General features: G+C 37.5%; 1 protein-coding gene across 1 annotated transcript in view; it reads left to right on the top strand.

Moving 5' to 3' along the window:
- Nucleotides 1-25,978, top strand: part of raver2 (ribonucleoprotein, PTB-binding 2) — a 124,838-nt gene that overhangs the window by 28,855 nt on the left and 70,005 nt on the right. The window contains exons 3-4 of the mRNA XM_039691672.2: nucleotides 8,784-9,256; nucleotides 20,990-21,181. Of these exons, the coding sequence (XP_039547606.2) occupies nucleotides 8,784-9,256; nucleotides 20,990-21,181 (665 nt within the window). The remainder of the gene's footprint in view (nucleotides 1-8,783; nucleotides 9,257-20,989; nucleotides 21,182-25,978) is intronic.

Below are 25,978 nucleotides of genomic sequence, written 5' to 3'. Positions count from 1 at the left end.
TTTCATTGTTTTGTCGCTTTAATCTGTGAATATAAATGTATTCCGTGGAACTTTAGTTCACCTGTATAAGTAGTTCGGTTCAGTTGGACATTGCACAACTGATTCAGATCACTTGGACGTCACTGTGATTACACGAGGTAAAAACGATATAAATACTGTTCGTTTTCTCACAAAAACCGCTCGTTTCGTGTCTTAGCCAAATAAATGTGTACTTACATTTACGAGTCATTAAATAATGTTTAATTTTGACTTCTCTGTGCATGCTTTTTGGTACACCCCCTTAGCCTCCAGTGTATGACTGATAGACAATAACGGTTTGACTGAAAAATGTCAAAATTGAAAATACTGTGGAAACAAAGACACCTACATCTTGGATGCCCTTGAGGTAAGCTAAAACATATCAAAAATTAATTTCAAAGTGAACTATCCCTTTACGCTAAAAGGATTTCTGTTTTCCTTAGTGGTATTTTTGAAGTGAAACATGATTTGAGCTTCACAAGTTTCATAAGATTTAGACCCATTTATTCAGATGTATATATAGACACAGTATATCAGAGTATCCAGCGCTCATAAAGATTATGCATGTATTTAGGTGACAGACGTGATTCAGACAGCATGAGCACTCCATCAGAACAATCACCCAGCATGCATCTCAATCTCACAGATGATGAAGATCGAGAGAGGGGGCCGCAAATGGATCCAATAGTGGCGTGGGGGTCTCGTTGTCCACTTGAAGCTTTAGAGGGGCTTTTTACAGGAGTGTGTGGGAGTTACTGCTCAGCCTGACAACCACTTCAGCCAGATGACTGATGCTGGGAAAGCAGAAGGAGATCATCATTAATTGATGCAGTGGCAAATGTAGGCGGCTTTGGAGAAGGAGCACACACATTCTCACACTAAAACATGAACATACAGGAGGACAAAGGCCAAAGTCGTGGCTGCTGAAGAGCAGAACGCATTTGAATATTGAGGCTGGATAATGCTAGATTTTAACCGCTCCATTATTTGGGATCTTTGCTGCGTGGTTGGAAATGAAAATAGCTCTGTCATTTACTTTATGCTTCTGTGTTTTGACTTGTATGCAAGGGTTTTTTTCAGATCTGTTTTGGGTCTGTTGTGTTGTATGTGTGAGGAGATTTTTATTTAAGGACACTCCATGATAATGATGGCGGATCCTTCAACGAAGGCTCTTTGGAAACTATGTGCCTCTAGTACCTACATTCTTGCAAAACTCCAAAAACAGACCTATATCGACAATTCACTGCAGTTTCCAGCTAAAACACCATATGCAGTTAAACACCAACAACTTGTATTCCTTCGATTCCTAAACTATGATTAAGGGGGCAGATTAGATTAGTTAATTAGATTGACTGACTTATTTTCATATGGTTCCTTGCCCAATACTGTTTTGACCTCAAAACTCTTTTATCATAGCACTTGACTTGTTTTCATTACAAATTAAAATAATAATTTTACATTTTTCAGGAAGATGCACTTAAAGTGTTTCTCAGGTAAGTAATAGCATAAACAAACAATTGAATAAACAAATGTAAATTAACACTGCAGTCTTACTGTACTCATTAAATATAGATGAATCCTCCTTATTAAAGCTACTTAAGTTATTCAGTCAAGACCAGTAAATGGTTTTACTTTGTCATTTGTTGTTTGATTATCATGATTATCATTATTATGACAGACTGCAGCAGGTTTATTAGGCTGCTCTCACGTTAAAAGCTAATTTACGGATCAATATACTGTTACAAACGCTCTTTCTCTCTCAACTGTGTACGTTTCCTTAAGACATAACCCACTGTGTTCATGTGAATGCTCTCCAAAATGGCATTTTCATATTTATGTACACATTTAGTTGCGTATCCGAAGCCCATTTGTTTATCCGTGTTCGACTTCGACTTCACAGAAAGCTGCCTGGGGAACTGTCTCTTTTGCGCCTTAATGAGCTTTTAATAACTCTGTTTTATACCAAACATGTCCCACAGTTTAGTAACAGTAGACTGCATTTTACAATACTCCCTTATTTGGCTGATTTGGATGTTAAGTTTAGGCTTTTAGGGAGAAAAGAATGTGTACCGCTGTAAAGGAAAGGAATCTGCGCTGGAAGGACTGCGTCAGCAGCACAATCATTTCTTTACCTCTTGTTTTCATAATCGTTGGACTCCGAAATCGAAAAATCAATTAATCGCACAGCCCTAGTGTATATTCCATGCATTTTCACGTTATGCTGGCATCATCAGACAGCATCTCATCACTGGTTATAGTCAGTACTTGCACTTTTTTAATGAACTTAGGCCGTGTGTCCATCAAAGCGTTTTTATCCAGCTGAAAACGCTAGACGCTCTGCTGAAGACGCCGTGCTTTGGGCGCTTGAGAGCGTTTTGGCAGCGCAGCGTTTTTTCCGTTGAGACGTGTTGTTGCTATGATACAGAATATCCGCAGCAGTTGAATGTTGTGACAGTTGATCGGTGTGGTATTAGTCCCGCCCCTCCTGCACTGTGATTGGACGGCTGGGTAAAAAGTGACAGTGATGAGCGCTGCGTTTTATACAAATTTGAACATTTTTCAACTCCCAGCGACCAGTAAAAAACGCCCGACGCTTCAGCTTGAAAAAAACGCTCAGCGCCTCGGTACGGTCATGGCGTTTAAAAAACGCGGTGCTCCCATTGAAAACAATTGAAAACATACGCCAGGCACGTGGAAAAACGCTTTGGTGGACACACGGCCTAAATGACAGAATTTTGCCTCGCTGTTGCATCCGCAATGGCCTATTAAGGGAGCCAAATGTTGTGATCTATTTGGCCCTTCTATTGTTTTAAAAAAAAAATTCTGTTTTTAAACAATAGATAAATGATGTGTGTGTCTGTTTGTTGTTCTGCATGTTCATCAGAATACATACTTCAGATCTACAGTATGGCAGCTGTCAGCTTTGTTGGGTGTTTTCAGTGGTAATTGACATGCTGAGAGATATAGCAGATAGACGCCAAAGTGTGTGTGTGTCTGTGTGTGTGTGTTGTACTGTTAAATATAACGTTATTTAATGTGACCTTAGAAGTAATATAGTTGCATTTGGGAACTACAGGTATGCACATGTGTTTGTGTAGCTCTGACCTGCCAGCTGTCATGCCATAAAGCAGTAGTTGGATTACAGTGCTGTCTGCGTGTTTGTGATAGTGTGCATGTGCGTCTGCCTGACTGCTTGATAATTGACATGCTGTAAAGCAGCAGGGGTAGGCTTGTTTGCACTCTGCCGCTGAAGGCAGCTAGTGGGGGGAGGACACTCTGTCAATGCACAGCCTGAAGGACCCAAACTTGGCCTGGCGCTGATGGCCTTGGTCTGCTAAGATATTGCAGCCATCTGGTAATGACACCCAGTCTGAACAAATCCTAACTAGCCATAACGAGCACATTACCAGGGCTGAGCTGCGTCGCCTGCCCTTTGCCACAGACCTAGTTGTCGAGAACCACAGTGGTTGCATGTGTCTGTGTCACAGTGGCTGAATCATCATTCACGTTACTGTAGTGTTTAGTAGGTAGATTAGTGAAGATGCCCGTCAAAGGCGTTTCTGGGATTTCACTCATAGGGAGTTTGGCTTACTCAATGGACAATATTTGGTTGCACTTTATTTTGTTATTTGTAGACTGAAGATTTGAATATACAGCATTTTTGGATAAGAAATGCACCAAAATTCGTTTTGGTCTTAAACATCACGATTTGTTCCTTTAACTTTGGTGGCTTAAATGTGAACAATATTCCTCAATTCCGTTCAAACATTTGAAGTAAATGATATTTTTAAAAGTCCCGCTGTAGTCAATTATTTTATCTGTTAAAACTCATCTTTTATCACAAAAGTGATCTGCACAGTGTACACATGATACTTTTTTCCTTGAAAATAAAACTTTTCATGCCTTAAAATAACTTGAATGTACAAACTCTACACCCTTAGGCCCCGTCCACACTACTGCGTTTTCGTTTAAAAACGGAGAATTAAAACGAATACGATCTCCGTCCACACCAGCGTTTTGTCTGCGTATTAAAATTGATCTCCGTCCACATTAAAACGACTGAAAACGCGGATCACGTGACCATTCACCAACACTGGGCATGCGTGCGCCGGTGTAAACAGTGGTTGGCGAATCAGGGCGTCATGACTGATGACACCCAATCATAGAGCCGAGCGTGAGCCTCTGCGTCATCGTTTGTAAACTCCTCCGTTTTGTCTCGTCCACACTAAAACGCCTGGAGTTTCAAAACGCAGCTGCAGCGTTTCTAAACTTCTCCGTTTTAGGTCTTCGTTTTTCCCGTTTTAGTGTGGACGGGAGGTGCAAACGTAGCAAAAGGTCTCCGTTTTTAAACGAAAACGCAGTAGTGTGGACGGGGCCTTAGATTGGGTAATTTAGTATACAAGGTTCTATTAATATGCAAATTAGCACCAGCTCAGAGATCCACTCGTTGACATGATTACTTACAACTTACAAGGTAGTTTGTGACGTCAGAATCAGAAACACCAGCTAATTTCATACCGCATTTTTAAGGCGTTCGAAATTGCCCCTAAACCCTCATTTACTCCACTATTCCCTACATTACTCCACTAATATATAGTCCACTTGAAGGAGTGAGTGAATTCGGACTCTGAGTGCGCGGGAAGGGTTGCCGCCTTGGATAGTTTATGCCTGTTTAATAATTAATTGAAACGTAGCAAACTAGTAGCTCCAGTAGTCATGAAAAGATTTATCCTGAATTCTGCTATGGAAACTACTGCAATTAAACAATTTAATAATCAATTAAAAAGGAATATATACCTGTATGATATTACGCTGGACCGGTGCGGTTTGGAAAATGGATGGATGATTGATTCCGCTGCGGCACCATCTCCTGGTAAAACGCTGGAATTCATTCAGCATGCGACTCTCACAGTGTATTATGGGTATTCTCTAGCCATTGCACAACAGTTGTACACTCGTTATTACGGTGCATTATGGGATTGAACGAGTGTACTCGAAAACATCCACTATGGTTTTGGACGCCACTACAAATGGCTGTCCCCTCAAATAGTTCCCTATTTAAGGTATAGGGCGTGATTTCGGACACAAGCCTGTCTTTGTTTCACTGCAGTTTTAAAGGGATACTCCACTTTCTTTTGGAAATAGGCTCATTTTACCACTCCCCCAGAGTTAAACAGTTGAGTTTTGCCATTTTCAAATCCATTTAGCCGATTTTCTGATATTTAGAAGAATATCAGTAACCAGACAGTTTCTTTTAGTATATATTTTTTTTCCTACTATGGAAGTCAATGAGACCAGAAACTGTCTGGTTACAGATATTCTTCTAAATATCAGAAAATCGGCTGAATGGATTCGAAAATGGTAAAACTCAACTGTTTAAATCAGGGGGAGTGGTAAAATGAGCCTATTTCCAAAAAAAGTGGAGTATCCCTTTAAGGAGAAAATACTCAGTAATGGTGTTGACTGATGAATTTTCACATGGTTTGTTATAAGCATATTAAAAACACCACATAGACATAACATTAAAAGCTTGCTTTTCGCCACAGGGGAACTTTTGAAAAACAACCTTTCGCATCGCCAAAGTCGCAAAAATCTGCAAATTGAGATTTATCCATGTTAGATGGAATGATTATTTATGATGGTCATTAGCCTGGACAGAAGCTACTGCATCAATCATCTAAACCTGTGTGCTGACAGATACAAGCCCATGCTTGTTTTAAATGCTGTGATCTTTCCCACCCTGGCTTAATGAATCTCAATGAGCTCTCACGGTGTGAGTAGAGCTCATGTCATACACTACACTAACTGAGTGAGTGTTACTCCTCCCCAGCATATTATCATCTCAGAGCTAACGAAAAGCCTAATGAGTGTAATAAGAATGGGGAAACGGAGCACAGACAATGCTCATGGGATGAAGAGGCTCAACGCTGTGATTTTAACTTTATAATTGCTGTAATTGTTGTGCCTTTGTCTCATGATGTTTGCAGAACCCAATGATAAACTCTTCGAACTGGACTCATACTGACCACAACGGACCTAAAGAAGCCACAAAAGATCTGCAATAGACAGTAATGTCATCTTCTATTGACACGTCATGCTAGTCATTTTCATGTCAGTCCCTATGTAGCGCTTACTAATGACTGCACTGTACATTAATGAGTAATTTTAGATGTCTCATGGCAGAAGAATTATAGTCTTTATGCTGCTACAATAAAGCCCCCCATCACACAAACCCCCTTACTCGACTTAGCCAAGAAAAAAGAAACTAATAACTGTCACAGATTGAGACGAAGGCTATAATCAGGTTCCTCCTGTGTTTTAAAAAATGGTTGCTTAGCGCTGTCACCAGTAAAGTGGCTGTGATTTCTAAGATTATTGTGTTTGCTTTTCTTTGTTCACGTTGTAGTTTTTCTTTGTCGGATAAGAATATGCTTATCTATGCTTCATTTACTCAAAAGGAAGGGAGGAATAAGGGGGGCGGAGAAGGATAAAAAATTAAGTATAAATGAGATTAACGTCAATGGATCAAGGGCCACTATTTACAGTAGTTATTCACTATTTATAATAAAATATAACTGTAGTTTTAAAGGTTTGCCACTGTTTATTGGCAATACAAGTTCAGCAGCAGTTAAAGGGCTGATTAAGCATCCAATTAGTTCTTGCTAAACAATTTATTGGAAAATAATGGCTGTGTCTAATATATAAACTGCACACTGTAAATGTCATGAACTGGATTTTGTGCTCAAGTTCAGGATTCACATGTATAATTGCATGTAATGTGCATAGCATGTTCAGAACTAGATTTTATGTGAAGCAACATTATTTGCTAAAAAAAAAAAAACCCATTAAATTCCTGTGCAAGAGTGATAAACAGTTTTTAACAATTTTTCTGGTTATGTAAAATCATTTTATGTTTGATAATTAAATGGACAGACTTCTTGCAAATTTAATTACATGATTTAATTGAATTTAATGGTAATTAAAGAAATATTTTATGACAGGCTCACCGTACTCTCACGTTTTCAGGAATTAATCAGGTTAATAAACTGAGAGGCGTCTGCCGAGAGAAAATTTTTTTATTGGAATAAGAGGCTTTATTCATATAAAGTCCGGATGAAATGGAAGTAGCAGCAGATCTTTTCTTCCAGATTTTGACAAGCCCAGGTGTAACGGATTATCGAAAAATTAAAAAATGTTGGATGGGGACTATGTTCTATCTGTCAGTGTGAGTGTGGCACTCAAAAATGGAGCCAGATGAACTCGAGCTTGAAGGGACAGGGTTTAAGTCCTGCATACATCATTAACATGACGAGAATAAATAAATGAAACATGCACGGATGAATCATCCATAATACGATCAATAACATGCATTTAGAAAGTGCATTAAGGTGAATTTTCATTTCATGCCGACTTAAAGTGTCATGCATAGAGTCTATAAATCTGCATTGTGAATTACATGTATTACCATTGAAAAAAATGTGATCTAATAATGTGATGATGTCTGCACTAGAATTGGACTTTTTTAGGTTCTGTTGTGTGTGCGCCCTCGTTCACAGTCTGCTCTCGTTTCAGTATAACAAAAAAATGAAGTGCATCTACTAACACAATGCTGCATTATTATTTTATGTTTGATTTTATATAATGATGTTTTTCTCTGGCCTGTGTATGCTATTTTTTAATTTTGATGAGTTTTTCCATTTGTGTTTGTTAGACTCAGCATGATCCACAATTTTATATTTTTCTAGTGTCACTCCCACATAGGTCATAATACTCTTTTACTCTTGTTTTTTACACTCAATGGGTCTCATTCATGAAACACGAGCAGAACGAATTTTTGTGTAAATCAATCGTGTGTAAAGTGGTTCTGGCGTAAATTTTCGGATTCACTAAAATGTTCGTATTTTCCAAATGTTCGTTGGTACGCAAGAAATATAAAACCTGCTCCCAGCCATGCGTAAATGGTGCGCTTAACATCCGAACATTTTGCTCATTAATAAGCCTGCATTTTAACTCACCTTAATCGGGTACATATAAGCAGCATTTTGAAAAAAATATTATATAGTAATTTCATACGTTTTTTTCTTTTTACTTTTATTATGGGAGCCAGTAATAGCAGATCTGGTGATCGATGAAACCTTCTCCAGTTTGAATACGATTTTTCCGAAGTGAACTAATTCCTTGCCGTCAAGCTTAATGTCGAACCATTTTCTTCTCACTTCTGGGACTGTTCGATTGACAGATGAAACTCCATTAACTGCATCTGTAATATGCTGCGAAGCTTCCTTTTTTTAGGACCTTATACGCCATTTTGTACGCTTGAAAATAAAATGTGGCGTTTTGAATGAACTTCTGATAATAAAACTTCAATTTCTGCATCCGAGAAATCTTTCTTTTTCATTCGCATTTATGTTATTATATGCCTATATATAGATGTCAGTTGGATATAATGGGCGGGATTTATGGCAATTGAGAATGAACGTGCACGCGCATCCCATTTACGACTGGTTGGAATTCATTAACACAAACACACACACACACACACACATTTCCCTATCACATCTGACGTTTACAAAGTATTTGTGAATGTGGAGAAGAGTTTTCGGGGAGGTCTCTTTACGCACAAATCACTCTCATATTTACTCGTATATTTACGAATGTTTCATGAATAAGACTCAATGTCCATTTGATTGCACTGTGAGTGTTTCATTAATGTTTTTTATGTCCTTTTTGTGTCTGTGTGTGTATGTGTCTGTGTGTCTCACTAGCCTTCGTAACTCTTCTAAATGGTGACCAGGCACAGGACGCCATCCGAACTCTGCACCAGACATCAATCCGAGGCCGTGACATCACCGTCCAGCTTCAGCCCACGGACTCCCTCCTGTGCGTCACCAACCTGCCCTACACGGTCACTGCCGGCCAGTTTCAGGAGCTGGTGCGTTCCTATGGCAACATCGAGCGCTGTTTCCTGGTGTACAGTGACCTTACGGGCCACTCCAAAGGCTACGGCTTTGTGGAGTACATGAAGAAGGACTCGGCCTCCAGGGCACGGTCAGAACTCTTAGGCAAACCGCTGGGTGACCGCGCACTCATGGTGCAATGGGCTGACGTCAACCAGCTGACCTCTGCTGAACACCTCCACTCCAAGTGCCTATGCGTGGATCGCCTTCCGCTAGACTTTGAAGACTCGGAGGAGCTGGCTCACATTTTTTCAGAGAGCTACAAACCCGTCTTCTGCCAGGTGAGATGTGGGGAAAGTAGCAGTGGGTGTTTTTATTCAGGCATTTCACTTCCTCCGACATGACTGGAAAATAATTAGTTTATAATACAAATAATTTTGCCTTTGAAGAAGTAAGGGAGATAGTTTCTTTTTTTGAATCAAACAGAGAAATTGTTGTTGCCATTTGCAGTCTTTTAAAGGGATAGTTCACCCCCAAAAATTAGCATTTCATTTACATCTAGGACTTTCTTTCTTCTGCTAAACACAAAATAAGTTTGGTATTGTCTCTGATCTTCATTTCAGTCAAAATTGAGGAGGATGCAAACTGTCTGTCACCAGAAAATGACATAAAAACGTGTCAGAATAGAATTGAAATATCAGCTTTTCAGTGTTTTTGATTAATTGAAAAGCACCAGCTCATACATGTTATTAGTTAGAAAATCTGACTTCATTGATCATGCTGTAATTGTTTGATTCACTCAAAAAAATTGGTTCATAATGTTCATTTGTTTGAGGATGAGACTACGTTGATTGCGCTGGAACATTTTGATTCACTAAAAAGAACCATACGAATCATTTGTTCGGTATAATCAAATAACACTGATTGTGCTGTATTTTTTTGATTGACTAAAAATCTTTGAAACGTTTTTGCTTTGACTAAAGTTAACTTTGCAAGTAACTTATTCCACTAACCCTATCCCTCACCCTATTCTAATGAGAATTTGTTGAGATGTAGGCGCAACGTTACTTCTAGTCAACAGAATGTTTAAAGGGGACCGTCAAAATAAAGTGTAACCAAACGGGCTCACAAGAGTCATTTGTTTGGTAATCTAGCTACTGTGATTGCGCTATAGATTTCCCTGATTTACTTAAAGAAATGCCTCATAAAGCGTCATTTGTTCGGTAATTAGACTGAACTGTTTGCACGGCATGTTTTTGATCAGCTAAAAAAGAACTGGCGCATAAGAGCAATTCATTCAGAATTATGACACCACCCTGATTGTGCTGTATGCTTTTGATTTGCTTAAAGGAACCAACCAGCAGATAAGAGTCCTTCATTTGGGAATCCAACTACACTGTGCTGGGTTTTTCTGATTCAGTTAAAGAAATGGCTCATAAGAGTAATTTGCTTGGTAATCAGACTAAACTGATGGCTCTTTGTTTTTAGAAACTAAAAAGAACCAACTCATAATAATTCACCAAAAATGGCTCATATGATTAATTTGTTCATAAATCATTTCATTCTGTTGAGAATAAATGTATGAGAACCATTCTTTATTATGATCTATTTTTTTTTTTTTAATGGACCCGGTTCTAAATACAAACCAGTTTTCTGTTCCCGAACTAGTCATTAGAGAAGTACTAATGATCTGGCTTTATAGGTTGAATTTCTGTTGCCAGATTTGTGATGAGGACTTAAGTGGAAACCCTACTTAGCTTTCTCTCGCCAGTGTGTTAATAAGAGAGAGCATTTCGTCATGCAAACCTTCTCCAGAAATCAATACCTCCCAGGAAAACTGCCTTTAAGTGCTGATGCAGGATACGGTTTCCTCAAGCTCCATCCTAATCAAAACCATTAAAGCTAAAGGGCAACACTGACTTTAGATCTGCAGTTAGGGTGAACATCAGCCAACACAGAAATCAATTACGCTACACCCTCTCAATCCCATAAAGCTTTGCAGCAGCATTAAACCCACACCATCTGCTGGAGCGTTGGAGATGCTTCAAGATGCTCTCAGGACTTTGACCTCAAATTGCATCACAGTGCTCTCAGGCCTTTTTAATACTCAAGCTTTGCTTCACGAATCAATAATGGAGCTCTCTGAATATTGCCACCCCCTCCCCATCCCCCCTCTACTGCACAGAAATGAGATGACTCAATAAACTGCGCAAGTGATTCAGCTCATCTGTGTGCAGGAGATGCCGGAAAACAAGATGCAAAATGTGCCTTATGTCAACAGAAAATGTCTCATCAATATTTAAGAAGTTTTAATGATCTAAAAGCTTCTTTCAAAACTGCACAGTGATTAGAAAGAGTGACTCTTGCAATGTTCTCCTAATTGAGGTTCTTCAAAACAGCGGTTTCTATATAAATATAAAATAGAGTTATTCCAGGGTTTATTCAGTGGTTATCAAACCTTTTTCAGGTGGAGGATCACTTCAATTTTTTATTTAATTTTTTAGACTGGTTTTTGGCTAATTTCATTTAAATAAAATAGCTTATTAACCAGATAAAGTTAAATGATCCAGCTGGCCACTGTTTATGAAGTTTAATCAACATGAAGTTTAATTTGCATCCGCTAACATATAGTTTTCAGTTACTTCTGATGTGAGACAACAGCAAACTATCGAATCAAATGAATTGTTCGTTTATTAATAAGTCATTATTCAAACTACTCGGTAATAGTGCTTATTGGCATCTAAGAATACATTTTTTTATGCTTGAAGTATAAAAGAATGTATGCATGATATATATTTTTAGTATTACTATTATGTAATCGGAGATAAGAAGAGATGAATGTAATTTTGATTAAAGATTATGAGTGAATGTGGATTAAAAAAAAAAACAATGATTTGCACAGATGAATAATTTATAATAAATACTGCAATATTCTATAAAAAACCCAATATCATCTATTGGACTTCATGGCAAATTTAAATACTAAAATTGTATTAATGTACGCTGTGCACGAATAAGGAAGGAAAGTCATACTGCATACTTCTGACATGAGGTTGAGTAAATCATGACTTTTACTGGCTTATTTGAAGTGATGACCAGGTAATGTTTGACTCTCCACAGATGCTGCTGAAGTTTATTTCTCAAAACCATTTTCATCTGATATGAAATGACAACACTCTTGAGTTTAGTTGGCAGGAAATGTCAGCTCCATTATGTGTTTGAAAATGCATATTTTTTTCTCTCTGGCATCTCACCTACCACTTCGTCTCTCATTCATCTCGCAGCCTTCCCCCTCCCTTCTGTCAACTCTTTCCCTTTTGCCTTTATTTTTGAGAAAGACAGCAGTTATGTTATTAGATGACTCAGCGCGCTCATGATGGGCATATTCTGACCCTAGCACATATAAGGGACACATACTGACAGCTGGACACACACACACAGTGCATCCAGATATGTTTAGGTGGGCGTGATTAATCGAAAAGATTTTTTGTTTTTCCTCTTCCATTCGTTTTTCTCTCTTTGTATGTTCTGTTTGTTTGTCTCCGTGTTTTCCTTTGGACTGGTTTAAAGGTCAACTCATCTGCTGACCTGACACCCTCAGTAGATTTTGAAGGCTGTCATAACACACACACACGCGTCACTTTTTAAAACAACCTCCTGCTTGATGATAAGATGGTAAACGAAGACACATAGAGTAATGTGTTTTTAAAATAAGTTAACATGAATGTTTTATGTTTAAAAATATTTAAATTGATCCCATACAGATTAAGTGATCTGTTTTTTTAATGCTACTGCATTATTAATGACCACATGTGGGTCATTTGAAAAATTTATACATCCGTTTGGGTGTTTGAATGCTTTTAAATGCACCCCTTATTGTTTTGCTTTGTAAGCCCATCTAGATTGGTACAAAGGCGGCATCCGATAGAAAGGGTGAAGGTCTCTGTGTGTTACTGTCTTTCTGCGTTCCAAAGTAATTTAATTCTATTTAAGCTTTTATCGGACACCATTTTATATCTGACTCCATTTTAACATGACCTGGAATTTAGGTTATATTGCCAATTGCCCAAATTATATAATAGGTTGGTCAATTAAAATATAGTTTAGCAATACATTTGATTGTTTTATTTAACTATTTACTTATTTGCCCGTTCATATTAGGAAGCTATGTCGCTCAGAGGTCTTCACGCCTTGTTTAACGTGGGTCTCATGATCACAATCTTGCCAGCTTTTCTTTGTTATTGTGAGATTATGCAAATTAAAGTAGTTGCGAAATAAAGTATTATTATTTTCTGTATGACCAGAAATTGTAGAGTATTTTAAGTTGTTTCCACTGTTGATAGGAAAATAGAAGTGCTCACGCCCGCGCCTCCCTGCCGTCCAGTGCGTGCTCCACAGTCAGTCCGCACACACACTCGGATGCGTCAAAATCTTGTGTATATTTGTGATAATCTTAGCCCTAGTATTATTATTGTCCAACCTGTATTATGAATGAAATGTGACGAATTGCTTTATTCCTTTATGGATAAAAGCGTCTTCTACATAGGTAGCCTAATAAATGTTACAATAATGATGATAATTATTATTATTATTTGCGGACACGGACCCAAAACACACCACATCTTCTAAGTCAAGTGACTGAAAATGCGCAAAACCCATTTCCATTGCAGTTTTGTGAAATATTCCTTTTTCGAATTGCCTGAAAAACCTCCTCATGTGAGCGTAAAAACTTTTTCGCGATAAACGGGAGTTTTTGAGAAATTGACGTTTCCATTGAATGTATTTTCCTTTTGCAATTTCAATTTGCGCAATATGATCGGAAATGGAAACGCGGCTACTGGGACATTTCAAATGATACCAAACATGTATAGACCATTTTGCAAGATGTAAACAAAACTGGTCCAGAAGCACTTCCTGTTTCAGTTTTTTAACACTGCATAAAAGCTGGGATAAAATACAACCAAAAGAACATATAAAACTGAATCAAATTTTTTTTTACATGTGAAATAAAGAAAACAGTTAGAAACTGAAACAGGAAGTGTTTCTGGACCAGTGTTGTTTACATCTTGCAAAATGGTCTATAATACTTTATGATAGAAATTCACATTAAGCCATATAGATTTTTAGGTGAATTTGGTGATCTCTGCATGCGAGAGAATGTAATGGGGAAAGAGATTTATTCTGAGGTGAGACTTACATCTCAAATGGTGATGCTAACTTCACAAGAGAGAGTTCAAATGTTAATTTCTTTTGGTTTCTCAGAGAGTTGCCCTCTCTCAGTCATACACTGTCCATTAATTTTTGCACTGCTTTTATTTTTTTTCCATTTTATCACTATGTAAGTGCCAGTTTCTACGTTAATGTACTTTCCAGGTTGTGATGATAATCCTCATATGTATCAAAAAGGTTAAGTCAAGTGTTCAGCATGAATGTTCAGTTCAGCACCAGAAAACATGGTCCGACTTCAAAATATATATTTTTTTCTGTTTAGACCACTGTTATTTTAGTTTTATTTATAGTATCATAATATTTAGCAATATGTTGAATTAGCTTTTATTTTTATATTTTCCGTTTTCATTTTCAATTTAGTTGTTTAGTCTCTATAAACTCTAATCTTTGTCCCCCATTTGTTAATTTACATTACTTTATGACACATTAAGCCTAGTTTACACTACATGATTTTAAAACGCTTGGCTGAACTTTGCAAACGACACAACGTGATTGATCAGCAACAGGGGGTAACGCACTAAACGAGTTGACAACAACAACTCGGTCACCCAACGATTCTATCTTGTCTACATACCACGTTTTGTCATAAAAAAATCACGCGATAAAACAAACTGGAAATGATGCGAAACAGCACGCGCGCCAATAGAGCATCACAGTCCCACCCACAGTCGGTGCCGGAAGTAAAAATTCAATACAATTTCTCCATTGACAGTTGGGATATAAGCCATTAAAACGTATAACCACACATGGTAGACTTAAAACCAGCTACGGCTGTACTAAGTGATTGTATTTGCTCATATAAATGCCGAAAGTTCATGGGGCACTAACCTTGTTTTAAGATAAATGCCTTTTATTCGCGATATATTGGATAATACTTCACTACCCACAATCCTGAACAATCCCACAGTGATGCATCTGATTGGTGGAATTCATGTAACGTGTCTGAAACCCGCAAATGTCCGTGAAGACTGAAGATTGTGTAATGACATAGGGCTAAGTTCATTGGTCTCACCTCTGAGACGCCCCCGCACCATTGGATGTGCAGTTGCCGCAGATGCTCAATGTTTTAGCATGTCCAGCTGCAAATTTGTTTTACATATAAGCTTCAGTAAATCTCCATTAATAAGCTCCATTAATTTGGGGTATTTTTATAATTTGAAAGTGATTCCCCTATCATGTTTCATGATTAGTTATTAAAATTATATTCCTTGAATCTCGGCTAATAGGAATACAATACTAAATATAATAATATATATACACCCATATTATATAAACAAATTTTAATCAAATTTATTGCTCTAGTTTTTATGTTTTATTTGTTTGTTATTTTAAATATTTCTGCTTTCATTTATTTTTATATCAGTTATTGTTGTAGTAATTTTAGTATTTCAACCTCAACTTATTTATCTATGGCCACATACACACTGCAGCTAAATTTGGTTGTCAATTCACCTTAGTGCTTAATCCTGTTCTACACACATAGTTCAGTAATGTATGAGTGACAATAAAAATAACGTAATTTATTTCAGTGAGTTGGCGAGACATACATTTTAATTTAGTGTAATGTTGTGTACACACAACAAAATGTACACACACAACTAAATGTTTTACTAAAATTAAAATGATTCTATGATTCTAAAATAACACTGCCCAACTCAAGTTTTGTATGGGCAAGTGACATTCCAATTTTCTTCTTCTTCTTCTTCTTCTTCTTCTTCTTCTTCTTCTTCTTCTTCTTCTTCTTCAAAAAAAAAAACACATCTTGGTATTTTTGCAAAATGATGTTATGTCATGTTGCATAAGGCTGAATTCTTACTTTACCAGTGCCTTGACATTATTCTTTCATTCATACTGCCCAATGCTCCCTCTTTCCACGATCGCTCTCAAAGGTCAACCATTTATAACAGGAAATAGACCATGTCCGACCCAGAGGGAACACGCCATGTAGGCGTTCAGGCACAATATTTGCTTTTGTTGGAGTGTTTTATGGTTTTAGGATATATTGTCTGTGTGTGTTTAAATGGAGGTGGTTGCTGTATTGATTTATCTGGCCTGAGGTCAGTAATGGCTGGGGGTTGAACGTCTCAGTGGGTGTGACTGCTCCCATACATACAGATTGCCTGACCACTCTCTCCCTCCAGTCTAGGAATGTGTTTGTAGATACAAGGCTGAACAGAGGAATTTCATAGATCATTATTGTGTTAGATTTGTGTCATGTGCCCTCCAGGATACAGACTTGTTACACAATCAGGGGTGCGTTTTCCGAAAGCATCGTTAGCCAACTATGGTCGCAAGTTCCGTCATTATCAGCATAGTTCAACGAGTCGGTGTTTCCCGAAACCATCGTTCCAACGAACATTCGCAAACAGCATCGCAAAGTTGGGTGGTTTGAATGATAGCTCTTGACCTGTGGTTAGAGGCATCGTTTCCATATTGCATGACATTTGGAGGTAATAAATCCTTATCTTGAGCAAAATACGCAAGCTGACATTCCAATCAGTACAACCGGTGCCTTTTATTTAGAATACATACAAATGGAATTTACGTCTTTTAGTTTGTCAAAAGATTTGAAGTAACGTGTTTGAAGAGTGCGCATGTGCGAACGTGAATACTATGTAAGAACGAGCCAAATATTGAGTCCTCAGATGACATGTCTGTAATTTATATAAAACAAATCTAGCGTTAATTGGATCTCAAACAGTTTCATTAAAAGTAGTTATTACTCCACCACGTGCGAAACCAACGATTCTTTGCGACAGTGGGTTTCGAGAAACAGTCGTGACTAGCTAGTTGATTTTTCCAACGATGCATCGAACTATGGTAGTGAAACAGTGAACTACGTCGTTGTACGGGAAACGCACCCCAGTTTGGGCCGAGGGAGAGACAGCAGTTCAAAATGAGTGGTCTCAGTAGCTTTATTGAAATTATTTTATTAGTCATTTATGATTAGTCATTATCAGTTATTGGTCGATATAAGGGATTTTTTCAAATTTATCGCATTGGTCAATATATACCTTTTCATGAGCTTAATGCGTAACCATATAACAGAGATACTGAATTTGGTGGAATGGAGCCACCCACTACACCCCTTCAACTCTAGGTGCCACTTTAATGTAAGTTCATTAAAATTTTCACAAACTCTAGTAGGTTGTTGCCAAAAACGACCACAGGATTAATTTTTTTTGACTTCATGTTCACACTTAATGTTTTCTGCTCTGGGCTATATTATTTTGAAGAAACTTTAGATACAATATCTAATGAAACGTAACTGCTGAACTATAGAAGAGCAGTAAATTGTTCCTCTGGGTCTGGGAAGAGATTCTGGGAATGGTGTGCATTCATCAAAGTGTTCAAACTGACACACACACAAATGTTTGACACTCTACCAAATGACGAATGCTTTTCCTTCTCTATATTTAGGCTTTTACATACACTGTCCTGCATTATAACTGGCACAGATAAGCCCGGGTTCCTCCGAGACATACCGCACCACTTATTATTACTGCCAAGGACGTATGCCGTGTGTGTCTGTATGTGTGACACTGTGAAAGAAATATCCAGGCCACACTAGTACGCATTACAGATTCATGGTTTCCTCTCACCACCATGTACTATGTGTGTGTGTGTCTGTGCACATGCACATGTTTAAGATCCCACATTGTTTCCTTTTTGCTTCTATCATCCTTTATGCCACTCTTTTCTGTCCTTTAATCAGCCCATCTTCATCTCACGTTCTCTCAACATCCTGCGCTCTATATTTTCCCTCCTCTTCTGTCACACTCACATTATCCGTTCATTCACTCACTCACCCTCCAGAGCTCCATTTCTTCTCTCTCATTCTCTATTTCCTCCATCTATGTTCCCTCAGGGGTCTCATTTCCATCCCAGTAACTGCCAATAGCTGATCAGTTTCTTCCACCCCCCTCGATTCAACCTTCATCCTTTTTTTCCTCATCCCTCCATCTCTGGTCTTTAGGAAGACTGTAAATCAGTGTTTACTGCACAGCTATTCAGGAGTTGTGAACTTGTGAATTCCCTGTGATGAGAAGGAGACTATTGCGGCACAAAATACATAAAATATTGGTATTAAACTGGTTAACGCAATGTTTTATTGATTTGTCCTCGATAACTGCACAGATAAAAGATATTAACCGCGTAAAACGTGAACAAATCACTTGACTAGTGAGATTCTTTGTAATGAATCAGTCAAAGTTGATGAATCAGAATAAACAACAGGAGTCTGAATAATGAACCGAATTGACTGAGAAAGAGACTGATCGCACAAAATATATAATATCATGATGAACATGATCTGGAGTATTTATAAGCCATGGTATCCACTTAGCTTTAAGCTGAATGTGATGAAGGAGAGGTAGAGGAGCCTGTTCATTCCACTGATCAGTCCTTGGCAGTTGGTGGAGATGTTTTGATGAGGTGTCGCTGTATTCCCCTGAGGCCAATTCGAAGAAATGACGCACATAGATGAAAGGCAACACCCCACGACACATCTGGAGAGTGTGTGTGTGTTTGTGTGTGTTTACTCAAGCTCACCTTGTGGATGTTCTTGATTCCCTGTGTGGTTCCTCATAAGGATTGTGAGATTCAAAAACACTGCCTGGTAATTGTGCTGGGAATTAGAGTCTTAAGTATGTTTGCAAGTAAGCTTATGTGCATGTGCAAGTTTTTATGATGAATCACTTTATCTTTAAATACTCTTGCTTGCTATTTGATTTAATGTGTGTCAGCAAGCGATAGCCTTCATTTCACCGTCTAGGTTAACTATAGACCCCATATTGTCCGGCTATGAGTGACCCTCTTCTAGCCAAAATAACCTTGAATTTGGTTACATGTCGTTTTTGCCAACTTGAGAGACGTATGATATTCCATCATGTAAGCAAAGTCAACAGTGAAGATGTTTGGTTTAATTTCTGTGATAGAAATTAATTTTTTAAACATATATATCTGCTTGTGTGTTTATATTTTAGATAGATACGTTCTTTAAACGTTGACATGCTTTGTAATTAATGACTAGTCTATTCTTGGGCTATGGTTTATAGTTAGACTATTAAATTTTCACTGACTGGCCAAATTTGAGCATACCAGGGCTGTGTTTGGACCGCTATTATTATACGTCTTTTAATTGCAAAATTGCTTTGCTGGGTACATTGGTCCCAAATATTTTGTTATCTAATGCAATTGAAATCATGCGTCTACTTTTTGGTGGCGTTGCATGTCAGAGATGTTGTAAGTGATAAAGGTTATTCTGTTTATATTTAACATATCATTCATAGTATTTTTTAAAGGCAGCAGCAGACTTATTTTAATAAGTCCAAACCCAGACTTGTTTTCACCCCATCCAGTGTCATGGAAAAAAAAAAAAACTATAAAAAAAGGAGTTGACTTGCCTGCTTGAACACAGCACATTCTCCCACAGACAGGCTGCATTATTGAAAGAATAAAATGTTGTCATCTCTGTTTTTGATTAACCCTGCAATGCAACTTTTCTCACTGGCTCAGCAAAGATGTCAGTGATATGCTGCTTGATTTACACACTTTTTACAGTTAGTATAGTAATTATATTTTAATTATAGTATATGAAATGTGAATAAGATATTCTACTGCATTTCTAGGTCACTAATCAAATAAGCAAATTTGAAATCCTTTGTACAAATAATACTATAATAATAATATAATTATATATATATATATATATTAAAACATAATATAATTATATATTAATAATATAATAAAATTAATAATATAACTAATAATATAATTTTATATTAGTGGTGTCAAACGATTAAAATATTTAATCGAGATTAATCGCATTAATGTCATGGTGAACTCGCAATTAATCACACATTTTAATTGCTCTAAATGTCTCTTGATTTCTTTTTGTCCCATTATTTTTGTCCCATGATTTCTTTTTGTCCCATTATTGTCCCACAGTCGTCTTTGTCCCAGAATCTTATTGGCATCCATTTCGACGTCTCGCGCTCGTCATCCACTCAAAATGTAACGTTAACCAACTATTTGGCCGTCTCGCAAGCCTAAACAAGTGTGTGAGGCGGCGTGCCTGTTGTTTTGTTTCCAGTCTAGCTAGATCCACTTGCGCTTTGGTCGACGAAGCAACAAAACGTCCTTGCGCGGCACAAGGCATTGAAATTAATGGGTTTCATAGCGCAGTGTCACTCATGCCGCGTCCTGTTGCAAAAGCATGTGAAAAAAACTACAAAGTTTGCTAGGCCAAAAAGGCTGTTAATCTTGCGATAAAAACATTGACGCCGTTAAAATGGGTTTGCTTTAACACCTTTAATAAAGTGTTTAACTGACAGCCCTAATATATATATATATATATATATATATAATTTGTGATACCAGATATTTGAACCCTGCAGTATCAATAAACAGACAAGTTCAAGTTTGCCACAAAAATACTCAATAATTAAAATGCAATTTCCATTCTAATAGCAAAGTAGTGCTTAGTGTGCTGTGGGGTTTTATTTCTCATGTCACATGTCACAATCATTAACCACATCTTTTAGCTGCAGGCAGCTCACAAATCAACACCAAAAGTCACAAATCAGTTGGTTCCTTAAGGCTCTGCACAACCCAGAAGAGCTGAGATCTCATGTCTGCAGATACATTTCGCTTCCAGTTGAGAATTTTAATGAAAATTTGAATGAAATTGTTAATTTTATGGTTTCATAAAATAATCATGCATCGCAAGAACTGAGAGATGATTATAAAATTGGATTGTAATGATGTACTAAAATCCCATGCCTTTGGCAAGATTTGTTGATCTCTAAACACTGTGTGTGTGTGTGTTTGTGTGTGTGTTGTAGTTGGCTCAGGATGAGGGAAGTCCAGTGCGGGGTTTCGCTGTTGTGGAGTACGAGACGGCGGAGCAGGCTGAAGCCATGCTGCTGGAGATGGACAGACAGCTGATCCAGGGTCAGGAGATGCGCCTGTCTCTCTGTCCCCCAGGAACCTCTGGACGCAGCACTCTCGCCGCCCTCATCGCTGCTCAGGGTGTGGTGAGTGACGCACACAATCACAGGGGACAAGTGCCATTGTCTTTACCGCCACAGCAAGCAACGAGAGCATTTCGTTCATGCAGAAGCATTAACGCACACCCATGCATGTGTGAAACAGCAGTGGTGACAGTTTAATTACAGTATTCATACAAACCCTGCTGTTTCAGACATCTCCAGACCTCCGGTGCATTTCCGAGGCCTGAAATAAACCACAGGGCTATTTTCATCATGCTGGACAGATCCACGTAAACCAGCAGTCTGTCTAAAACAACGCTGTCCTTAAGATACTGCCAGTGGTGTTGAGCGTTAACTGATGTTCTTCAACACAATGGTTTTGCTTCAGGACAATTATAGTTGGAGTGTTTGTTTTCTAAACTTTTCTTTCATTTTGTTGGTTCCTTGCTCTCAGCACCTAATAATTCACTACATAATACACATTGTGGTAGACACAATCCATGTTTATTTTTATGCTGCTGGTGAATATCTATTTAATGCAGTCTGGTTTACATTTGTATAATCCTCAAGTAAGATAGAAGGAAAGCAAGCAAAAAAATAAGCATACGGTATTTAGCTTTCTGTTCACGATAAAGAAATTCATCTTGAACTCTAAATTCCTCCTGTGTTCTTAATAAAGTCTTAAAAAGATTATCATTATATATATTTTTTTATATATAATCATGTATTATACAATATTTGATTAAAAAACATTTAATATATTCACTAGCATTCAAAAGTTTGTGTTTGATTCGATTTTTTTTCAGGATTCTTGATGAAGAAAAAGTTCAAAACAACAGCATATATTTAATTGTTTATATAATAATGGAAAAGTATTTGGTGGCACTTTAATGTGTCTAAGGAATAATACTATTAATTTCTTTAAAATTATTAAATAAATAAAAAAATTAAAAACACTTAAAAAAGTTTATATGCAACACAAGCTATTGCAATATATATATATATATATATATATATATATGGTTGTTTGCATTTTATTATTTGTATTTAGCATCTTTTTTGTGCTGTCTATGTGACAAGCTTATTTACAGACCACATTTGACTGTCTTTTATCAAGACTGAGAACAGCCCAGCCTACACACACAAAATCACTCTGTCATGTTCCTTCATGTCTCAGATATTGGTTCTCATTGATGTTTTTTTAGAGCGTAGATTTTTTTGTCTGGCATTTCAAATGTAACTTTTCATTTTGAATGTGGGACTTATTTCTGCAGAATTCAGTATATTGTTGGCAGAGCAGTTTGCTACTTCCGGACATTGATTGATTTCATTGTTCAGATTTTCACTTCTAGTGGACAATAAAAACTACCGTTATCTTTTTAGATTTTACATTCATACAGAAGCTTTTATCCAAAGTGACTTTCAGCAGAGGAGCATAAGCAATTTGTCACAGATTCTCCATATACAATGCCACATATATTAGAAAGCTAGATTAGGAAACAAGCAAAGAGCAGAGGAGAAATGCAGAGAAGATAAAGAAGAGGATTTTTGGTTATATTTTAATAATGGAATATGTGTAAAGACCCAATGAAATTATTTTATGAAAACAATTTGTGTATACACGTTATTATGTTGGACATGTCCTAATGAAACAGGAAAATGTAGTAGGACATTTCAAAAATCGTATCCTTCCTTTTTGAAAAATAGCTATAAAAGCCTTTTTTTTTACTAGATCATTTTTATTGTACAACATTTTGTATTACGCTCTTGTGTGCAAGTCAATATTTTTGGTCTATTCTTCCACTGAAGAATTGAAATATATACAAATTCCAATTTTTTGGCAATTTTAACAACCTTTAGGAGCATAAAAGTATACAGATGACTTCAAAGCTAACACATGAACCGAAAGCCACAAACTGCTATTTTGATTTCATGGGGTCTTTAATGCAATGCTTTTTGTCCCCTCCTCTATCCTTTCTCTTTCTCCTCCACTCTTTCTCTCTCCCTTACTTCTCCTTTTTCCTCTGAAAAATATCAAGCCAAATAGAGCAAATGCAAGCTGACATTTCTCAAGAAGTCCACCCATCCGAGCCACAGGCGTCTCTGTACTCTGTCTGTCTCTGAGACCCGCCTACCCACTCATACACAGACTGTGAGGGCACAAGCTTTCCCTTCAGTCTGACGGGCCATTGGTTTTGTGTGTGAGTGTAGTCATATAATTTTAGCACTTGCTTGGGGACTAGCAGGTGTCTGCACTTGTCTTCCTGACTGGTTAGTGCTCCGGGAGCTCATACGCAAAACCGTCGAAAGATACACGCCTACTGGTTATATTTCAGTCATGTTCAATGACTCCTTTGTTCAATGCCTCAGTTATTGTCATAAGAGCGTGAATTGAAATTGAGTTTGTTAGGGACTTTAACTAGACTTTTAGACTTTAATTAATTTAACTAATTAGTGAGAATTTAAGTACTTTGCAGCATAACTACTCGATCACGAGTGGATCAACAGGTAGATATATAGGTAGATATAAAGAAAAATCACACACATCAAGCCTTCTCTGAATCATTACATGTTCATTGGCAAACTTCAGACGGGCTTGAACATGTGCCGCCTTGAGCAGGGGGACCTTCCGGGCTTTTCGATTTCAATCTATTGCGGTGTACATGTAGTCTGTTACCAGTTGTTTGCTTGGTGACTGTGGTCCCAACTGCCTTGAGATCATTAACAAGCTTCTAGTTCTGGGCTGATCCCTCACATTTCTCATGATCATCCTTACCTCATGAGGCAAGATCTTGCATGGAGATACAGACCGAGGGCGATTGATGTTTTTTTTTTCTTTTTTTCTTCCATTTCTGTAGCCCATAGCCATATTTTCTTGTAGCCCATTTCAGGCTTGTGCAGGTCTCCAATCTTGTCGCTGATGTCCTTTGACAGCTCTTTCGTTTTGCCCATGGTGGTGGCGAGGATGGAATGGAAGATACAGATTCTGTGGACTGGTGACATTAGGAGTACTCTCTTAAAGTGACAAGACTACTAGTCTGTGTTCCACATAGGCACATAACCAATCTGTGGGATGCAGAATTCTTGTTGGTTGGTCGGGGATCAAATACTTATTTCTTTCGATCAAATGCTAATCAACTTACAACCTTTATATAATGGGTTGATATTCTGATTCTATCTGTTAAAATAAACCTACCATAAAAATTATAGACCCTTCATTTCTTTGTAAGTAGGCGAACTTACAAAACCAGCAGGGGATCAAATCATTATTTCCCCCTCTGTATATATTACTTGGCATCATAGTCATTTTCATGCATAATTATGTCTGTTAAAATGTGATTTTTCATATTAGTTATTATTATCATTATCTCCTATTTTATCTTTCGTTTGATGGCAGAATGCACATGTAGAGCTTTTCCAGTGCAGCGGTAAAGTTATCACTTGCCATTATGCTGTAATGATGTAGGGAACTACTTACTCGCACAATTTAGTTTTAATCCACAAATGTGTCATGCCAGTTTTGGTATCGAAACGTGCATTCCTAATTCTTTTATATTACTTTGTATTATACCTCTCCTCTAAAATGTGCTGAATTGTGGGAGAATCAGTGCTTCATACACTTTATCTGATCTCTTATTTTATAATATTTGCTTTATTTTTATATCTATACTGTCGGTTATTTAAGAACTCAAATTTGAGAAAACTTTAGATTAGTATAAACCACCTGATGTTTTTGTTTCAGTGTTTATGGATTCAATGGTGTGGAAAATAGAGCATTTGTGCTCTAGTGTTCTGCTAATCCATATCTGAAGCTCTAGGCAGGGGGCATGATGGGATATGGCCCTGCTTTTGTCATCCTTATAAAGAGATAGGCCAACTGTCTCTTTATTCCCTCTTCCCAAATACTCCACCCATCTGCTTCTTCACCCAAGGCCACTACCACCACCACCACATTCCCCTGATTCTTAAATTATTACGTAGATGTCCTCTCATACTTGAATATGTTGTTGCATCTTTGGCTTCATGCATTCCAGTATGAAAGCACCGCGGTGTGTGTGTGTGTGTGTGTGCACAAGTTTGTGTGGGTGGGGGAGTAGTAGTCAGCAGATGGAGTTGGAGTGTGTTGGGATGGATCCACACCTCTAGCAGACATCAGAGATCTAATCAGGGGTTCCGCATGTCTGCAAGCGTCTCCCCCATGCCAGCAAATACTCACGGTCACACATGCTCACTCACCGCTGGGACATAAACATTCCAGATAAACATTTGACAAGACATCAAATATGAAAAGGAAACTAAAAAATTAAAACTAAAAAAAAGAAAAACATCTTAACCCTATAAAACCTACTGAACCATATTTGATACGCATATTATTTGGTACATTTCTAAAACCTCTAGAAGTGATCAGAAAAACCTGTTTTACACAATCTGCTATGCCTTTTGTCGTCTGATTGATAGGTTTACTACTTTTTTACAAAGTAAAAGGCCTTTTAGTATACTGTAATTATATGCTCTACAGGTCATGTATCTTTTTGCTGTGAAAACTTTACTGATTTTTCTAAAGTAAGTATAAACTTATATTGTCAATAATATTTCAAAATGAACATTCACTGGACTGAAGCAACTTCAAACATTTTAAAATGTGGAGCTTCTGGGAAATGTTATTGTTTATCTCCCAGCCATCATTGCATTGCACTATACTGTATGTTTTGCTCCCCAAAATAAAAACTAGAGAGCTTTGATCATAAGTAAGCATTTAAATATCATCTTACTAAGATTTTTGGGGAATATTTAGTGACAACTGATATTTAAATACATTTTATGTGAAGTTTCTATACTCTT

Source organism: Pimephales promelas, chromosome 8 (genome assembly GCF_988280905.1).
Source record: "Pimephales promelas chromosome 8, fPimPro1.hap1.1, whole genome shotgun sequence".
NCBI lineage: Eukaryota > Metazoa > Chordata > Actinopteri > Cypriniformes > Leuciscidae > Pimephales > Pimephales promelas.
Note: the sequence above shows the minus strand (reverse complement) of the source record. Positions and strands in the feature narration are given on the sequence as shown.